This window comes from Triturus cristatus, chromosome 5_2, assembly GCF_964204655.1.
Source record: "Triturus cristatus chromosome 5_2, aTriCri1.1, whole genome shotgun sequence".
NCBI lineage: Eukaryota > Metazoa > Chordata > Amphibia > Caudata > Salamandridae > Triturus > Triturus cristatus.
The window spans coordinates 1,043,135,237-1,043,154,484 of NC_140588.1; the positions used below are offsets into that span (position 1 = coordinate 1,043,135,237).

Here is a 19,248-nt window from a genome sequence, read left to right on the forward strand (position 1 = left end):
GCCAAAGGCAACGTATTGCCACTAAGACACGACACTGCTCGGTCCAATGCCATCCTGACGTCATCGACGGCTCCCACCAAGATGAGCTCTGTGCTATGCACTGGGCAGGTCCAAAAGTGGCAGTACCCTCCAGGATATTCCAAAAAGATTTAAGAATTAACTACTTTCTAAATCACTTTGGCAATGATAGAGCGCAACGTTGCTCTTCCATTTGTAGGGGTGCATTATAATCATGGTTAGTCCGCATCCACACATAATCTGATGTATTAACATTAGGGCATTCGATCGTAAATTGTAATAACATGTAAGAGAAGTGCTAGAGATTTTCTTCATGCAATCAAAGAATTAACATAGTAAATGTATGTAGCTAGATGAATCACATACTTGTGAAGTGTAACCATGACTAATGAACTTTTCATACTAAGGCTCATATAACGTGTGTGTATAAATGCCTCATATATGTTTGCATTTTTAATGTGTGCCCTGTTCTTATGTTAGCCGAATTTGGTAGGCCCAACTTTTGTTTCTCCCTGTACGCTCTTATGTTAAAATTGTTAATTAGTGTTTATGTGCCTGTGGAATATTTTTCTTTTCACGTTTCTGTTGCAGGTGCAAGAGTTTGTCCTCGTTAGTTTGAATAATGTCTTTGTTTTAGGAGTTAGATAGACATAGGGAGGAGAAGATGCATTTGAACAAGCGGAGCTGATAATGTAGGAGGATGTCTTCCATGGCTGGAAAGTCCTGGGAATCAAGGTCAACAAACAAGACAATGGATGTATCGTTACTTCATGGAAAGTTACCTGCAAGGCGGTGCCCAACTGGATGAGGCGGTCAAGTGAAGTAATTATGGGTATGATTTTCGACTTTTGTTTTGGGGTTATGGACAGAGCCTGAAAAACCTCTGCCTTACCTGGAGAAGGGAGAGCATCTTAGAACGAGCTCTGTAGCTTTATGCTACTCGACCCATTTAACATGAGTGTGCTTCTTAGGAAGTCTTTCCTGTGCTGACACTTTTCTGGGGGCTTGCCTTGGGAATGCTAAGTAGGGATGCCATGGTAAAAGTAGTGTAGGGACAGAATAATACTTTTGCTTACAACCCACCAATGAAGAAAGGTCTTGACGTGGTTGCTATAATCATTTGCGTCCTGATTTTGGAATTTGTTCTTCTATGAATGTTGCACCGTCTAAATTTTATTCGTAGGTTTGGTTTTGTATTAGTGCCCATGTATCTTTACACTCTCGTCTTGAGGTGGTTATTTGCCCAACTGTTCTCGGCTTTATAATAAATATACAAAAATTTGGATTAGGAGTCTGTGTTCCGTTGGGGTCATGGGCAATGGTAAAGTATAATTAGCTAATGATTTTCTCTCCCCTCCACACTTGCAAAGCAGGCAACAAGATCATCGGCCAGAGGTTCCTGTAAATCTAGAATGTGGAACTCTATCAGCGATAACTGTCAGGAGGGATAAAGGGTGAAAGTTACTCAAAATATTGGGGTCAGCCGAGAGCTTTTCAAGAGGGTATTCACCATGGTACTTTTTAAACGCCGGAGAAATGGAAGTGAAGCAGAGCAAAAAGTTGAGATAGTAACAGAAAGAAGGAGCCACAGAGGGGTCAATCTTTTTCAACTGAAAAAAGGAGCTAGCATCAGGGGCCTGATTTTATGAGCCACAGTCTATGTTATGAGAGGAATGAAGTTTTTAAGAAGAGGGAGAGTCTCTGGCAAGCTGCTGTTGCCAGTTTGGAGACGTGTTATGGGGAGATGGGCAAAAAAGAAGTTTCAGATTCAATAAACAACTATAAGATTTTGTTATGCCACATAATTTAGCAAACCAATACTGTTCTATCTAGCATGGCGCGAAGTTACATACAGAGCACATAATGATCTCTGTCACTGTTCTAATAATTATATTCAATTTAAGAGCACACTCGCCTTAAAAGACTCCATCACCTGAATGGATGACAAAGGTGAATCATTATGTTCTTGCATAAAATATAACAGGGAAGTACCTGTCTCAATTTAGAAAGCAGAATACCACCTGAGGAACTACTGTAGAACTTATTGCCATATGAAATAGAGCATGGGTGCTGAGAGATCTAAACTAAGAAGCTCTCTGATGCTCTATCTACCAAAAAGCCTAATATGACCTTGTGATATGAAGTAGGAACTCTAGACTTGAATGTAGCTAACAGGATTTTATAGGTCATCTACAAATGGAGCTGAAGATTTACACAGTTTTCACAATCCTTTTTATCGTGATAGATTATCAGCATTATGACTGTCCACAGGCTTGAACAGGTGCATTTTACAATGAGATCCTATTGACTGAATTAATGAACATTTATTGGTATACAAATGTCTCTACAAACAAGATTACTGAGAGCGCGAGCCAGTTTAGTGGGTTTGGCCTTGAGATAGCTGGAAGGCTTTCAAATGTAGTGATTATTTCTGACTGTCTACAGACTCACACTGATTACCATCCCCTCACCATATACCCCCTACCCCCACAGTGCAATTGTATCTGTAGCTTAGGAATCAAAAGCTTAGGCAAACTGCTAGACATTTGTGAAGATCCTGAGGAAGAAGAAGGGTCACTTACAACCATTCCAGCTGATGGAGGTCCCTGAAGACACCTGCTTCCAGTGAAGTAATTTGATTGTGGCTTAGAAATCTGTGGATCCAAATGAAAATGTAGCTTATTGTTTAGGGTTTTTGTTTTCATTTCATTAAAACATAAAGACTAATAAAAGAATAATTACAATAGTAGTGTGTTTCAATGGGATAAAATGCAATTGTGCAAAGCATGCTAATTCAAAATGAAGGCACACCTTTTTAAAGCTAGATTTACATTGGTTGCTACAGGATCATTGATCTCATAACCTATCTCTTCAACAAAAATATGGACCGCAGCCTCTTCTGAATGCACTGCATTCTTCAGCATAAGATACTTTAACCTAAATGCCTACAGCTCATAGATAACAAAAAGTGGAAGAAATATTTTTTAACACACCTCAAACATGCATGAGCCTGGAGGTTCTTCCATGCAAGGGCCCCGTGCTACAGTTGTACATTTTGAGCATGATATCCATTTTCTAGCTTTGAGTGATTGAAAGGAACATCAGTAACCTTTGGTGTCGTGCCGTGTGCAAAGTTTACATATGTTTAAATCTTTCCAATTTGATTTGATCTTACAATCTCATCTAGCTGTCCTCAATAATAGTCTTTATTCTATGAATATTTATATTTGATGGTCTACCCTCAAGCAATTAGTTTGTAGACTCTGCTACATAAAAGATGGAATATTGATGTCGTTTTGATGTTTCTATTTCTAGCAATTCCGTATCTTAGATTTTGGTTGGCATGGTATTTCAATGACTTCATAAAGTAATATTTTAGTGCCAATTTTGCTTTTGATTCCACCGACTCTAAAATAGTTTTTATTCTAAATAGAGGTGGTGGCATATTATTTAGAATTTCAAAAACAAATCTCAAAAACACATTCTGAACTATGTACAATTTGTTCTGAAATTCTTCATTCCATATCTCTCTCTCAGGGACCATTTCAAAACTATTTCAGCGTCAAACAACTGTAGACGTAGTTTGATGACTTATGCTATATCCATCTGCTGGAAGAGCCTTTTTTAAGGGTCACATGACATAACAAGGCCAGGAGCCTCTTGATGACAACCTTTATTAAATCAGTCTAAAGGGCCCACTGCTATCAACTCAGCCACTATCTCTCTTCACTGGAATCAAATTTTCTAGCCCAAAATCTTCACACCAGCACATTTTAGAAATGTTCTAGATTTTCTCCCTTTATGGCGTTTCCAAAGTTTCACGGTTTAGTGGTATAATTTTCAGTCTAATCAAATCCAGCCAAACTGTACAATATAATCAGATTTTATTTCTGAACGTTCCATTAGTTTCTATGCACAATAGCAAGTCCTTGTCAAGAGTTTCTCCTGAAGTTTACATTTTGCTGAACTTTTCTTTGCACAACGGCATCAAAGAGAAAGAACTAATATATTTTCTTCAAATTAAACAGAACCATTTTGTTAGTACTGAATAAGGATATATGTGATATCAATTGTCAAAAAAGTGAAAATTTTCGTTTGAAGGTGTCCGATAAGTAAAGATCGAAACCTTTACAGAAAGGTTAAAAAACACAAGCTTTGCACATACACATCTCTATTGTAAAACCCTGCTGTAATTACTACTTCATGTGAAAGATCCGATACATTTATAACCTAAAATATTAAACCTACTCAGCTTTCTTTTATCTTCTAAAAATGAATGAAGAGAGCATAATAAAATCAATCTCAGGTACAGTTATAAATGTTATTGTAATTTCCATAATACATTTTTCATCACTTTACAATAAAGTATTAGTATTATTAAGATTAATCCCACCATGATTTGTAGCAATAAGAATGTTACTCACAGCATCTTCAAGTCGAAAAGCCCAGCAAAGGATTGTTGGGATAAATGTCGAATCTTGTTGTTTTGCAAAAATCTGTAATAAAAAAATATATTGAACACTAAGAATAAGGTCATATAGAAATGTTTGTTTGAAAAGAAATGAACGAATCCTCATGTATTGGGTAATATACTTTTTATCAACTAACAACGACATGGCAGGGTAACTTCTGAGCAGAGAGGCTATCGGAATTTGTGGACACTTTTCTACGCCTCCATGTTACCAATCTCCCTTCACACATACATGATACAAAACATTTACTGAACATACTCAATGATGTGACCTTAGATCTTAGTGTGACACTTGTTACCATGGACATGGTTTCACTGTATACAAATACACTACATCAACACGGCCTGACTGCCTTGAGGCATTTTTTATATAAGAGACCAATAGAGCTCATGGAACATTCAGAGATGGCAATAACCATGTCCCAGATAATACTTGAAAATAATGTCTTCTTATTTAACGGGGAGTGGTACAGACAATTATGCGGCACTGCAATGGGCTCCAGATTTGCACCGTCTTTTGCCAACCTATTTATGGGCTGATTAAAGGCGATGCATATCTGGGGCTCCTTCGCATCTAGATGTAATAATTACATTTATTATTTTGGATGTTATATTGAGGACTGTCTAACGACTTGGACTGATAGCCAGGTAGAACTCGACTAGTTTCTTGGTTTCATAGATGACAGTACATGCAGCATGTCCTTAACAATGGAGCTCAGCCAAGAAAAGAACATGTTTCTGAATGTTGAGCTCTACATTAGTGGTGAGAAGGTTAACAGCAGGATGTACAGAAAGATGACATCCTGCAACTCTGTGTTTCATGCCAGTAGCTCACATCCAAGATGTTAGGTTAACTCGATACCTTTTGGGGGAAATGATTAGAGAATTTTCACGTAACATTACATAGACCAGAGATTCCTAGCATGATAAAGCTGTGATTTAGAGCTAGAATGAGGTCCCAGAGACTAAAAGTGATACTCTTAAGGATACTACAAACAGAGCCAGCAACAAAAAGACACAATTGAGACTAGTTAGGCGTTATCACCCTTATTCATATAAGGTGTATGACATACTCGGATGACACTGGTGCTAAATAACCTCCGATTGGACACTTCAACCCTATGTGACAGATCACCTGAGTGTTACATTCTGTAACGGCAGGACACTATGCAAAAGGCGAATGAAACATGGTTGCACATAATGAGTAAGGGCTTGCTTAAATGTGGAAATTGCAATATGTGCAGACTGTCTGTAAATGGTATCACAGAATTTGATTACAACAATTGCCGTAAATGTTGTATTTGCTCATATATTGACTGTATGGCTAAAAATGTTGTTTATGTTCTAATCTGTAAATGTGGCAAGATATATGTGGGAAGTACTATCAGACCACTGAAAGATCATGTCACAGCATTTCAGTCAATAGAGGGTTCTCGCCCATACTCAGCAAGGCTAGGCCAATTTGATACTATAACACCACGAGTGCCAGTACTGATGCTTGTTCTACTAATTATTTTACCCAATCACATATGACACTCATAGTGACTGAAAATTTTTATTTTACATTTTTCTTCTTTTTTTGTAAAAGGATTTGGGGTAGATTCAGTTTCATAAAAAAAAAAAATTGCGTTCATATTCTTATTCAAATGAACAATTCTAAAAGTTTTACATGAACCTCATTTAATTCCACACAAATACAACATTAATCCTGAGTCACATATAGGACAAGACTTACAACATCACATTTAACACAAACAATTAATACATAAACAAGCTCAAGTTCCACATTAACACAGAAATTGTTTTTGGAAAGCAAGTATATAGACCGATGTAAGAAAGAAAGGCCCAGGGGAAGGTTGAGCAATTGTTCAAAGAAACAGTCTTCACTTTTTCAGAAAACAACACAGCCCTAATGGGGACATTTACCAAAGTGTGTGGTATTCGGGCAACCTAAAATCAACATGTACTTATGTTTTTGATGTAATCAAACAATTCATACAACAAAGGTTAGCCCAATACTCAAATGTGGGATTCACTTGTTTGATTTAACAGAAAAAAGGGTTGACGCATTTCGAACCCCTACAAAATGTAGGCGGGGTTCTCCTCAGGACCTGGAACAAAAGAGCTGAAAAGAAACGAAAAAAGGTGCTCGTGTTACCACTTATTCCACCAATTCACCATGCACTCCAACCCTTAGAGAAATACTATTTTTGATGTACCTTCTCCTGCTTTTTCTCTCTCTATGAGCTTTGTCTGTGCTTCATGAAATGGTTATCTATTTATACTATACCGTAGAAGTTTGTGGGTATTTATCACTCTATCTTCATGCAACACCAGTTGGAATAGGAGTTAGCGCTACATATGATAAACAAATGAGTGACTTGGTCCATAGGATTAGCTTTGATGTAATTATTATCTGGTGAACAGTGTTATGTAACCATATTAGAATGTATTTTGAATTGACTTGGACAGGTGTCGAAGTTATGTGCCCGCACACTTCATGATTATTAGATGAGGAATACTTACAAAATACACAATTATAGGTTTCCACATTTTCCAATGACAGAGTTTTGTATCCGCATTAAAGTGCTTTTGATACAACATGCGGTTGGAAGGATGGTTTATTTTCAATGAAATGAAAACTTGCCTCAGTTTGACCAAATTTCATATGGTTTAACTGACGAATACATATTGTGAAGGTTTCAATTTGGGGCTTTTTTATGGACCTCGTCAGTTTTTTCTTTAGCTTCATATGCCAATTCACCTTTATCATAGGTGATGACAATGATGGATGATAAGGTTCTAAAAATTATACTGATACTAGAACAGTGCTCATGTATTGAGGATGCCAGTGCATCGTCGATGCTTATTACTTCTTTGGTCCTAGATGGAGTCACCTTTGGTTTTATATTTCTGTATTCTAAGTACTCATTTGTGCTGCTTCTTATCCACTCATCAGGAGCCTTATGGAAATTCTCAAAGAAAAACAAATGCAGTATTAGTATGTGTTACTCTACAATTTACCTAAAGCCAAAGTCATTTAAAAACTTGTGCTCCTCTTTAGTCAACTATTTCACCATCAGCAAGGCATCTGGGAATGTGTATAACTTAACTCCTCCACAAGCATTTTTACCTGCTGCAGGGAAGCCAGCATTGAAGTGGGAGATTTGGCGTGAATATTTCACAAACTATATTTTCACTTTTGATGATGAAGACAATGACTTATCTCCTAAAAAGAAAAAGAAAATTCCATTGCATTGCTTAGGAGCTGGTGGGCTTAAAGTATATCATCATATTAATAAAAATAAGTCCATGTTAGTGGCCAAGGAGATGTGTAAAGCTAATGTGTTGGAGAATTTAGACAGTTACTACAAACCTACAGAGTGTGTTGCGGTGGATAGGTTTAAGTGCTTACAACGTAAACAAGGTAAGGAGGAACCTATAGAGGATTATATTGCTGTTCTGAAGAATTTGACACTAACATGTTGTTTTGGCGAGCTGCATGATGAACTCATAAGAGATCAAACTGTCATGCGTGCAGCTAATCCCTCCATTCAAGACTCTCTATGGGCAAAGGGTGAGAAACCACTACAAGATGTAATTGACATTGTAAATAGAGGTAGTTGGCGGGGAGATGCGCCAAAGCTGTGCTTGCCAAAAGGAAGCAGGAAGAACCAGCAGTAGTGGCTAAAATAAGTAGTGTGAAATCTCACCCACTAACTACATTCCACAATAGAAATAGTGAAGTGTTTGAGTCAGGGCAGAAATACAGTAGAATGAGTTGTTTAGAAAGGAAAAGCTAAAGGTGTGGAAGCACGAAACATTTGGCCAATGATAAAAGGTGTCCTGCTTGTACACAGAAGTGCTCTTGGTGTGGCATCGTATGACATTTCCAGAAGGTTTGTCAAAGAAAACCAGGCAGTAGGGTCAAGTTGGTTGAGCGAGGGGAAGAATGCGGTTCTGATGCATCAGAGGACTTTTATGCTAATATGTGTATTCTTAATAGGAATGATGCAGAAATACTTGACATCGATACAGGTGATAAGGCTAAAAGAAAGAAACCTATGTGTGATATGACAATTGGGGAGATCAACATAGCTATTGTTGCCGATTCTGGATCCACACACACAATTGTTAATAAGAAGGTTTGGGATGGTAAGTTCGTTCATGTGTTAGGACAAGAACTAGCATAACCAGATATTTCTTTGAAAACATTCACAGGTGTACCTATTTAACTGGTGGGTTACAGGAAGCTTAACTTTGTCTTTAAATGCAAAGAAACCATAAGCAAGTTATATGGTTCAGTTACAGGTCCCTCGGTGCTGGGTTGAAAAGATCACGGCAAGTTGGGTATTACCCTCAATCCAAACAGTCCTGAACCCGTTTGATCAAAGCAGCCAGAGGAGGAATTAAGTTCTGCTATTTCGAAAAAATTAAATCCCAAGGGTATTCAATGGTGGCATTGGTAAATAGAAAGGTTTTCAGCACAGAATACAACTCAAATCCAATTCCAAACCATGTGTACACATTGTAAGAAACATTATTTTCTCTTTAAAAGAGGAGGTAAGGGTAAAGCTAGAAACTTTACATAAGGCAGGAGTCATAGAACCAACTGAGTCATCTGAGTGGGCTGCACCTTTGGTCATAGCTAGGAAAGCCAATGGTATGTTGAGACTATACATTGACTTGCGTGACCAGTATCCCTTGCCCAAGATGAATGAAATCCTGGCTCTCATTAAAAACACGAGATGGTTTTCAACCATTGACGTCACGGCAGCCTATCATCAGGTATCCCTACATCTAGACAGTAGAACGTTTACAACTTTTATCTCACCGTTAGGATGTTTCAGATTTAAAAGAGTCCCTTTTGGATTAGCGTCTGCTGCCGCAATTTTCCAAAGACTAATTCATGTGATATTCAAAGGTTTTGACAACTTGCTCTTCTTCCATGATGATCTCTTGGTGATGGGAAGAAATACAGATGAACACTTTCGTAATTTATTTAAAGTGTTAAGCACATTACAAGATAAAGATATGACTGCTGAATACAAAAAGTCCAAATTTGCTATGAAACAGGTGACATATGTGGGTCACAAAATAACACAGGAAGGCATTAAGCCAAAAAAAGAATTGTTGATGGCCATCAGGGATGCTCCTGTTCCCAAGAACAAAGACGAAGTGCGAGCTATCTTGGGATTGGTGGAATTCTGTTCCAAATTTGTGAAGGATTTTTCATCCAAAGCATACGATATCAGACAACAGTTAAAACAGTTAAAACTTAAAAATACGTTTGAATGGACTCCAAACTGCCAGAAAGTTTTTGTTTCTCTTAAAGAGGACATTTGCAGTGTTCATCCTTGACAAGGTTCTGATCACAATTTAGCAAGTATTGTCAGGACGGATGCCAGTGGGAGGGGCATAGGTGCTGTTCTCACTCGAAAGAAGAAGTATGGTACAGAAGATACAATTGTTTTTGCCTCACGCTCCTTAAAGCCTACAGAGGAGAAATATTCTGTAATAGAGCACAAGGCTCTAGTGTGTGTGTAGGGACTGGAGCACTTCTGCCAGTTTGTGTGGGGTAAAAAAGTGTTGCTACGGAGTGATCGCAAACGACTCACAAGATTATTAACCACGAAAGGGGTTGCACACTGTCTCAATCCAGGCTAGCTCGCATGTCTCTTAGACTGTTAGATTTTGACTATGTTGTGCAGTACATACCAGGTGCAAAGAATGTTGTTGCTGACTTTCTGCCGGCTACCCCTCCCTATGAATGATATTGTTGAGCACATTGTGGAGGAGTTTTGCGTTGCTGATATCATTGAAGAATTCCCCAGCATCACTAAGGAGGAGTTGACAAGAGCACTGGAACAGGACGGAAGTCTGCAAGATGTGATCAAATTGATACGAAAGGTTGGCCCGCAAATAAAAACATACGTAAGGAACTGAGAACTTTTTGGGAACTTAGACACGAGTTGTCCTTAGCGGTCTAGCATTAAGACAGTGGAATATGGTACCCCCGGAAGTATTGAGAGGTAAAATCTTAGAAATTTGTCATGAGGGACACTTAGGTATCAATAAAACTGAGGGCAGAGTTAAACATTGGTATTGGTGGCCTGTTTGCGATTTAGCCATTGAAAGAAAAGTAAGAAATTATGTGTAGTGCGAAAATTCATATAAATCACAAGGTACATTCAGGCCAATGTCACACCACTTGCCTAGTCCAGGTATGCCCTGGGAGAGAGTAGGTGCTGATTTGATGGACCCTGTTTGGGAGCAGGGTGAACAAGTGTACATCATTGTACTTCTTGATCATTTCTGTAAATTGCCTGAAACAGAAATACTCTGCAAGATGGATTCTGGGAACATTATTAGATTTCTAGACTGACCGCTGCGCGAACGCTACGCTGTGCTTTTAAAATTACTGATGCTGCTAGAATTAATGTGTGTAAAGTGTATTTTAAACTGTCTTTTTTTGAATTGTCATTGAATCCCTCTGCCTGCTCACCCCACTGACCGCATTGCCTGCATTTAAAAATTAATTACACCACTCACCATTTGGGTGTTTGCTTCGTTTGCTCCCCTTCGCGATCTCGATCCCGATCGCCATTTTTGGAGTAGGGCTGAGACGCCCAAGACGTTCCGGGGCTGCGCTCTAGTTGATACGAGCACCGCCCGGCAAACGGTATTTAGGGGCCAGTTGGTCTGCAGGCGGTCAATAGACTGACCGCTGCGCGAACGCTACGCTGTGCTTTTAAAATTACTGATGCTGCTAGAATTAATGTGTGTAAAGTGTATTTTAAACTGTCTTTTTTTGAATTGTCATTGAATCCCTCTGCCTGCTCACCCCACTGACCGCATTGCCTGCATTTAAAAATTAATTACACCACTCACCATTTGGGTGTTTGCTTCGTTTGCTCCCCTTCGCGATCTCGATCCCGATCGCCATTTTGGGAGTAGGGCTGAGACGCCCAAGACGTTCCGGGGCTGCGCTCTAGTTGATACGAGCACCGCCCACCACACGTTACTTAACGGCCATTATGGTCGCGCGCAGCGTACGCGCGCAGCATCGCGCCGGAGGTGCGCCAGAGGTAAGCCCGTTTGCGCCCGTTCGCGCACGGAACGCGACGGACGCGGAAACCGCTGCCCCTGTGCCCATGGGTGTGGTAAGCTATTCCCGTGAGGAACTCCTAAGTCTACAACCCAGCGCTAAGACTTTACCCTCACCTGGGCTACACAACATTAGTAGATGCCCAGAAACATTGTCATGTGGCCTACTAAATGTCAGATCACTGTGCAAACACCATGAGGAAATTGTGCTTCTCATTGAGTCAGAACATATTGACATACTCTTTATGACTGAGACATGGACCAGAGCTGATAGCTCAGTGGATCTGGGCCTAGCCTGTCCTTCAGGATATAAAATCAAACACAAACCCCGGGTGGGAGCCAGGGGAGGTGGAGTTGGCATTATCTTTAGAGACACTTTATGTCTCTCTCAGATTGACGTCAAGGCCATCTCGGGGCATGAACTACTGGGTTTTTCCCTAAACAGTCCAGGAGGAGCTTTATATTCTGGATTGCTGTGCTATAGACCCCCGGCTGGCTCCTTATCAGAGGTAACAGAGCTCATCGACCTGATCTATGACCTATCCAACTCCCATAACAGACTCTTGGTATTGGGAGACTTCAACCTATGGCCAGATGGTCCAATGGATTCTGCTTTCAAAGATTTGGAGCAGGCCTGTAGTAATGTACAGCTGAAACAGCTAGTTACCCTGCCAACTCACTCAAAAGGTCATACCTTAGATATGATTTTTGCGGATACAGAGAATGTAGCTCTTCGGAAAATCCTATCCCAATGCTGGACAGATCACGCATCGGTTCACTTTACCCTTTCTCTTTCCGCCGACTCCATGAAGAAAGGTAGCCTAGGCACTACTAGGGTGGGTAGACAGTGGTCCAAGCTTGTGAAGCAGTCCCCCCTGCCGGCCTTGCTGCCGTCGGGCTTCTCGTTAGGAGACAACGTGGACGCTAGCTATGAGATGCTTAGCCAGCAAATTGTGGCTTCACTAGATTCACTAGCTCCTTTTCGCAAAATCAGAGATAGACCCACTCGTGCAATGCCTTGGTTCTCAGAGGAACTGCTCCAATCTAAACTCCAGTGCAAGAGGACGGAGCGTGCTTGGAGGAAACAGTACCGGGATTCAGACAGAGCTTGCTATAAGCGAACTTTGGCAACTTATAAAGCACAGATCAGACGTGCCAAAGCTAAATTCCTAGAGGACTCCCTATTGTCGGCAGCAAATAAATCCCAGGCGCTGTTCAAAATTGTTAAAGATCTCTCACACCCTACCTGTGTCGCTAATGTTGTCCCTGCATCTCAATTTTTATGCGACTCATTGGCACAGGCTTTTGAGCAGAAGATTGCTACCATCCTAAGCAATCTTGATACTTCATCAAGCTCTGGCACTCAGCCTTTGCTCACCTCTACCTTGACATCGGATAGGGAGGGTGATGCTGGCTCAGCACGCCTTAATTGTTTCCCGGTACCATGCTTTGAGGAATTTAGTGCTCTGGCCGCCAGCGTCTCTTCTGGCTCTCCCCTTGATCCACTTCCTCATAAATTTTGGAAGCTATTCCGGACAGAACTCTTCTTGCCATTATTCACGACCTGCTGCCAATCCCTCAGGTCTGCGCGAGTACCGGATTGCTGGAAGTTGGCAGTGGTGTCTCCTCTCCTCAAAAAGGAAACCTTGGATCCTTCCTGCCCTGCCAATTATAGGCCCATTTCCCTTCTCCCCTTTCCAATCAAAATCTTGGAGAAATGGGCCACAAAACATCTTTCCTGCTTTCTGGAGAGTAATGCCTGTCTGGATGTGGCTCAATTTGGATTTAGACCAGCCCATGGGACAGAGTCAGCATTAGTGACCGTGCTCGATGACCTCAGGACGCGTGCCGACCAAGGTCGGGCAGCCTTTTTAGTGCTGCTAGATATGTCGGCCGCGTTCGATACGGTCAGCCATGTGATCTTACTCAGGAGGCTGGAGGAAGTGGGGGTGACTGGCTTGGCCCTGGGCTGGCTGACGTCTTATCTGGATAATAGACACCAGGTAGTGGCCCTTCCTCCGTTCAAATCAGCCATCAGAAGCGTTGGTCAGGGTGTGCCTCAAGGGTCAGCCATTAGCCCTATCCTTTTTAATCTTTACCTCCGCCCCCTGATTAAGCTGATAAAATCTTTCGGCATTGCAGTTACTAACTATGCGGACGACACCCAACTTATCTTCTCGTTTGAGGGTAAGGAGGCGGTGTCACAAGAGACCTTCCATCGCTGCATGACCTCTACGGCAGACTGGCTGTGCCACAACTCTCTGCAATTTAATAGCTCTAAAACTGAGGTCCTATACTGCCCATCTGGCAGCACCCCGAGGCCTTTTCCATCGAACTTCTGGCCTTCATCCTTCCAGGGCACCAGTTTACCAACGAATTGTGTGCGGAACTTGGGAGTCTATTTTGGCTCCAACCTTCAACTGGATGTTTCTGTTAATAAAACAGTGGCCACATGCATGGCCTTGCTTCGCACGTTAAGGAAAATCTTGCCTTTTCTCCCAGCGCAGGCAAGACCAGAGGTAGTGCGGAGTACCATCCTAAGTAGACTTGACTACTGTAACGCACTACTTCTGGGAGCCCCGGTGACCCTGGTGGGTAAACTTCAACGCGTGCAGAATCTGGCGGCTAAACTGGCTCTGTCACGCCAGCGCGCGGACTCCTCCACTACTGCGCTCAGGGACCTCCATTGGTTACCTGTCCCTCAGCGGATTGAATTTAAAGCCCTCTGCTTGGTGTTTAAAGCTCTTCATGAACAAGGCCCTTTTCCCTTACAGAAAATGTTCTCGTGGTATGTCCCGCGTAGGTCTCTCCGCTCCGCCACGGCATGTCTGGTTGTAGTTCCAAAAATCTTAAGGACTCGTTTGGGAGGCAGGTCCTTTCGATTCACAGCAGCAAGGCTGTGGAACTCTCAGCCGTTTGCACTGAGGAGTACGGGCGATTTCCCCTCCTTCAAAAAAGCCCTGAAAACTCACCTTTTCCCAAGAGCGGCGTAATTTTTCTTATACAGTGGATCGTTTCTTTTCATGCAGGCTTCTTTCTCCATCAGTCTAAGCGCCAGGATGCCCTTTGGGTGACAGTCATTGCGCTATATAAGTATATCTATACATACATACATACATACATACATACATACATACATACATACATACATACATACATACATACAAAGTTTTAACTAGAGAGGGTTTACCTAAGTACATAGTGAGTGACAACGGTCCACAATTCACCTCAGATAACTTCAAAAAGTACCTTGAAAGGAATGATATTGTGCATAAGACTACTTCTGTGTACCATCGCGCTGGTAATGGTGCAGTGGAACATTTTAATCATGTGATTAAAGGTATAATATCATTAGCTTATAACAATGTATTGGCTTGGAGAAAGCAGTCGGACACAATGGTATGGGTATATAGGGTTACTCCCAGTGAGATCACAGTTTCAAGTCCTTTTGAATTAATGAGAGGGACAACTCCCATGCCAAAAGACCATATTGGATGGGTGGAATCAGCAAGTAAAGCTGAATGGTCCCCTGAAAGGGTGAAGGAGAAATTGTTACACGCCCAGAGTATGTGCAATGAACGACACAATTTGAAATACAAGTGTAAGCCAGTCACCCTCACTGTCGGCGATTTGGTAAGAGTGAAGCATAGCAGGTTCATTGAGAAAGGGCAGAGCCGCTTTACCCAGCCTTTGGTTGTGAAGAAAATAAACAATTTGCAATTCAGTTTTATTTAGCGATGGTAAGGTGTGGCATGTGTCCACGCTTTCTGTGTGTAAGAAAAAGGATTGTGAAGCAAATGACAAGGATGAGTTTCACACCTCTCAGTGACAACATCAATGTGTGCCAGATGGAGTGGCACCCAGCAAGCAGTGTACTAAGTGGATGCATGAAGATGAGTCTGACTTAGACATGGATAGTGGGAACACACAGCCACATGACATTGACGTAACCTCACCCCAAACTCAAAAGGTTGAGCAACAAGATAGCTCAGCCAACAGGGCCAGCGAGCTGGAAGTTGTATAGGATTATGGATCCTTATGTCAACCTGCAAGACGGGAGAGTCCATCTAGTGGTGATACAGATGAAAGCAATATGAGCGGTTGAGGTCGTAGGATAGTTAAACCATGTTGGTTTGAGGATTTTGAGTGCAACTAATGTGTTGCATTTAGTTCATTGTTCCACCCGTTATTTTCATTGTTTTGCCTATGGTATCTTAGATGCAATATGTGTTCATTTGTTGTACCTTTATCCTTCTTCCCCTGCCTTTCCCTTCCCTGCACTTATTCCCTACGTTCTTCCCTTCATTGAGGGAGGAGATGTGTTAAGTTCTAGAACCTTCCTAACGTTTCCAGAGCCTTCCCGACCTCCCCCCCCAGGCCCCCATACCTTCCTCGTGCCACTTGCCTCTGTTGTGATGTAATCACCTGGCGTTCTAGAACGCCGCCTGAACGTTGTTCAGTTGAAGAAAAGTTGTTGGGGAGTTGACGCGTGTTTTACTGCGGTGTCCTCCTATCTGGTGTGCTGCTTCTCTACGATAAATCTTCAGTAATTTGGTGCCGTCGTCTTTCTACTCCTATCATGTTCAGATGATGCCTCTGCAGGGCATCAACACTGAGCATGGTCAGTCAGAATGCTCGGTCTCTAGTAGGTTTATGTTTTGGACTCGAGTTGTAAATCTCCTTTGACCTCCCTGAACAGTATTTGTTGGAAGACCAAATAAAGATGGCGCTTGTTTACGATGCCGACATAAAGATAGTCATTAATTAAATACAATAGGTACCTTGAGGATTTATTTAGTAACAATTAATTAGTTAATTGGGAAGTCACAAAGTGATCTTAATTTCCTTAAACTCAAGCAAAAAAAGGAAGAAGGGGAAAACTCATACAGTGCAATACAAAAGTTCATTCAAAGTTTTTTTACCAAAAATAAATTTGTATTTTCAATTTCTGAAGTAGTGAAACAATACACTTTACATTTCATGTACGGCAACATAAAACTACTGTCTTCTTTGCAATCTTACTAGCAGTAGTTAATGACATTTCTTACATACAAGACAGAGCCCACCACATGTTTGGCCAGGCAATGAACTTAATTCATACAAACTTAAAGAATTTTTTAGGCCACCAATGCCTCTTAGTTATGTAAGAAAATGTCGCAGCGTCGACGTTTCGGTCTCACTCTTGAAGAACAATCACAGAGACCATCCTCAGGACCGAAGTTGCACCATGAATCTATTAAAATATATACATACATTCTATTAATATACTTGAGTTCACAAGTTTGTAGTGAATATACACAAAAGGAAAACAGGTGTGATCTGTTCCAACCACCTATAGTGTGGTTGTTATTATAAATTGGAAGTGGTAACAGGACAGAGCCCAACACCTATGCACCACACCAAACTAGTCTCCAATGAGAGGTGCAAACCATAACCACCAAAAGTCCGATAGTGACAAACTCAAAATCAAAAACTTTTTAAACTCAAAAACTCACTGCAATGTGAAATTCAGCCTGTGTTCTTGTGTTTGCTTATCTTTGGTCTGTAATAATGCCTCACGGTCGTAGTACCAGGCTCTTTTCAAGGAGCGTTTGACCAACCTATATGGGTAGCCCCTCATTACTAATTTAGTCTGTAAGATCTTAGCTTCTTTGAAATAATCCTCCCGTCTGGTACAGTTACGTTTGATGCGTAAAAACTGACCAAACGGGAGATTATCCCGCAAGTTACGTGGCCTGCCGCTGGAGCTTAAATCTCGTAACCAGCGTGCATCCGGTGCTCGACTGACCTGGGGAGTGAGAGGCAGAACTCGGAGCTGCCTGAATCAGAAGGTGAATTGTAAGTGAATTCTGCCTTAGTTTGGGACTCTAATTCATCTCTATTTCGAGATGGGGAAACTGTAATCTGTTACTGACTGGTTTTAATTGTTGCTTCCATAGAAATTTACGGAGAAGACGAGTATTGCCGTCTTGTCGGCTATTAATTGCCGGTATGTTTCAATAGCATGTTCTTACTCTCTCCACTGCATGTTACAGACACCGTGTTGTGAGGGTGTGTTTTGTAACTATGTTCTTTCTTGACTGTTTGATATTAGGAGTTTTGCAAGGAATGCTGTATATTAACTTCTAGAACAGGCTGAATTTCACCTTGTTTTGAGGACATGTTTGTAACGATGTTCTCTCTTGACTGTTTGATATCAGGATTGTTTCTCAAGGAACGCTGTACATACGCTGTTCAAAAGTTCTAGAACAGGCTGAATTTCACATTGCAGTGAGTTTTTGAGTTTAAAAAGTTTTTGATTTTGAGTTTGTCACTATCGGACTTTTGGTGGTTATGGTTTGCACCTCTCATTGGAGACTAGTTTGGTGTGGTGCATAGGTGTTGGGCTCTGTCCTGTTACCACTTCCAATTTATAATAACAACCACACTATAGGTGGTTGGAACAGATCACACCTGTTTTCCTTTTGTGTATATTCACTACAAACTTGTGAACTCAAGTATATTAAGAGAATGTATGTATATATTTTAATAGATTCATGGTGCAACTTCGCTCCTGAGGATGGTCTCTGTGATTGTTCTTCAAGAGTGAGACCGAAACGTCGACGCTGCGACATTTTCTTACATAACTAAGAGGCATTGGTGGCCTAAAAAATTCTTTAAGTTTGTATGAATTAAGTTCATTGCCTGGCCAAACATGTGGTGGGCTCTGTCTTGTATGTAAGAAATGTCATTAACTACTGCTAGTAAGATTGCAAAGAAGACAGTAGTTTTATGTTGCCGTACATGAAATGTAAAGTTTATTGTTTCACTACTTCAGAAATTGAAAATACAAATTTATTTTTGGTAAAAAAACTTTGAATGAACTTTTGTATTATTGCACTGTATGAGTTTTCCCCTTCTTCCTTTTTTTGCTTGAGTTTAAGGAAATTAAGATCACTTTGTGACTTCCCAATTAACTAATTAATTGTTACTAAATAAATCCTCAAGGTACCTATTGTATTTAATTAATCTACCCAATTCCTTGGGGAATAGTGGGTTGCCCTATTGTGATTACTTGACATAAAGATAGTCGGCATGTCTTTGACCCAATACTAGTATATATAGACATTACAAGATGGTGAGGATGTAGCACACCATTATTTTGAAGGGAGTACTTTCCTGTGAGTGAATTACAATTACGGGTAAGAGATAGAAATACTATCGTCTGACAATGAAGTGTGGATTGTGCTACAGAGTAGAAAAGCTCAAACTTACTTAAGCACCTTCATCATGAGTGATTATATATTAGTGTTATTCCATTCAGCTTCCTAATCAATAGTCATGATCATGCTCAAGGTGGATTTCATAATGCTAGAGGTGGAAGACTGCATCATCACCATGTCTCAAGGAGTATATTCGACTTCCATTGATTCTGTCTCTTCTTTATCTTATTAGACAGCAGAGTTACCTCTTTCTGACTAGCATGCTACCCAGGGCCCATTGAGTTATTCCCTCCTATCTCAGTGTCTGCCACTGGTGCCTTCCAAGGAGCCTATGTTCATTGTTCTTCTTGATGAGGAGCCTCTCCACTCGGTTCTTTTGATGTCATGCCCCTTTGAGTTTGGGGTGAGCTGTGCTTAATGAATGTATCAGTCAGAACCTTTGATAGAGAA

At 40.9% G+C, this 19,248-nt stretch overlaps 1 protein-coding gene across 1 annotated transcript in view; it reads right to left on the reverse strand.

The window, feature by feature from the left end:
• Nucleotides 1–19,248, reverse strand: part of LOC146829640 (relaxin receptor 1-like) — a 1,041,377-nt gene that overhangs the window by 347,072 nt on the left and 675,057 nt on the right. Inside the window, exons 5-6 of the mRNA XM_085608325.1 lie at nucleotides 4,443–4,514; nucleotides 2,601–2,672 (exon numbers count right to left, since the gene is read on the reverse strand). Of these exons, the coding sequence (XP_085464451.1) occupies nucleotides 2,601–2,672; nucleotides 4,443–4,514 (144 nt within the window). The remainder of the gene's footprint in view (nucleotides 1–2,600; nucleotides 2,673–4,442; nucleotides 4,515–19,248) is intronic.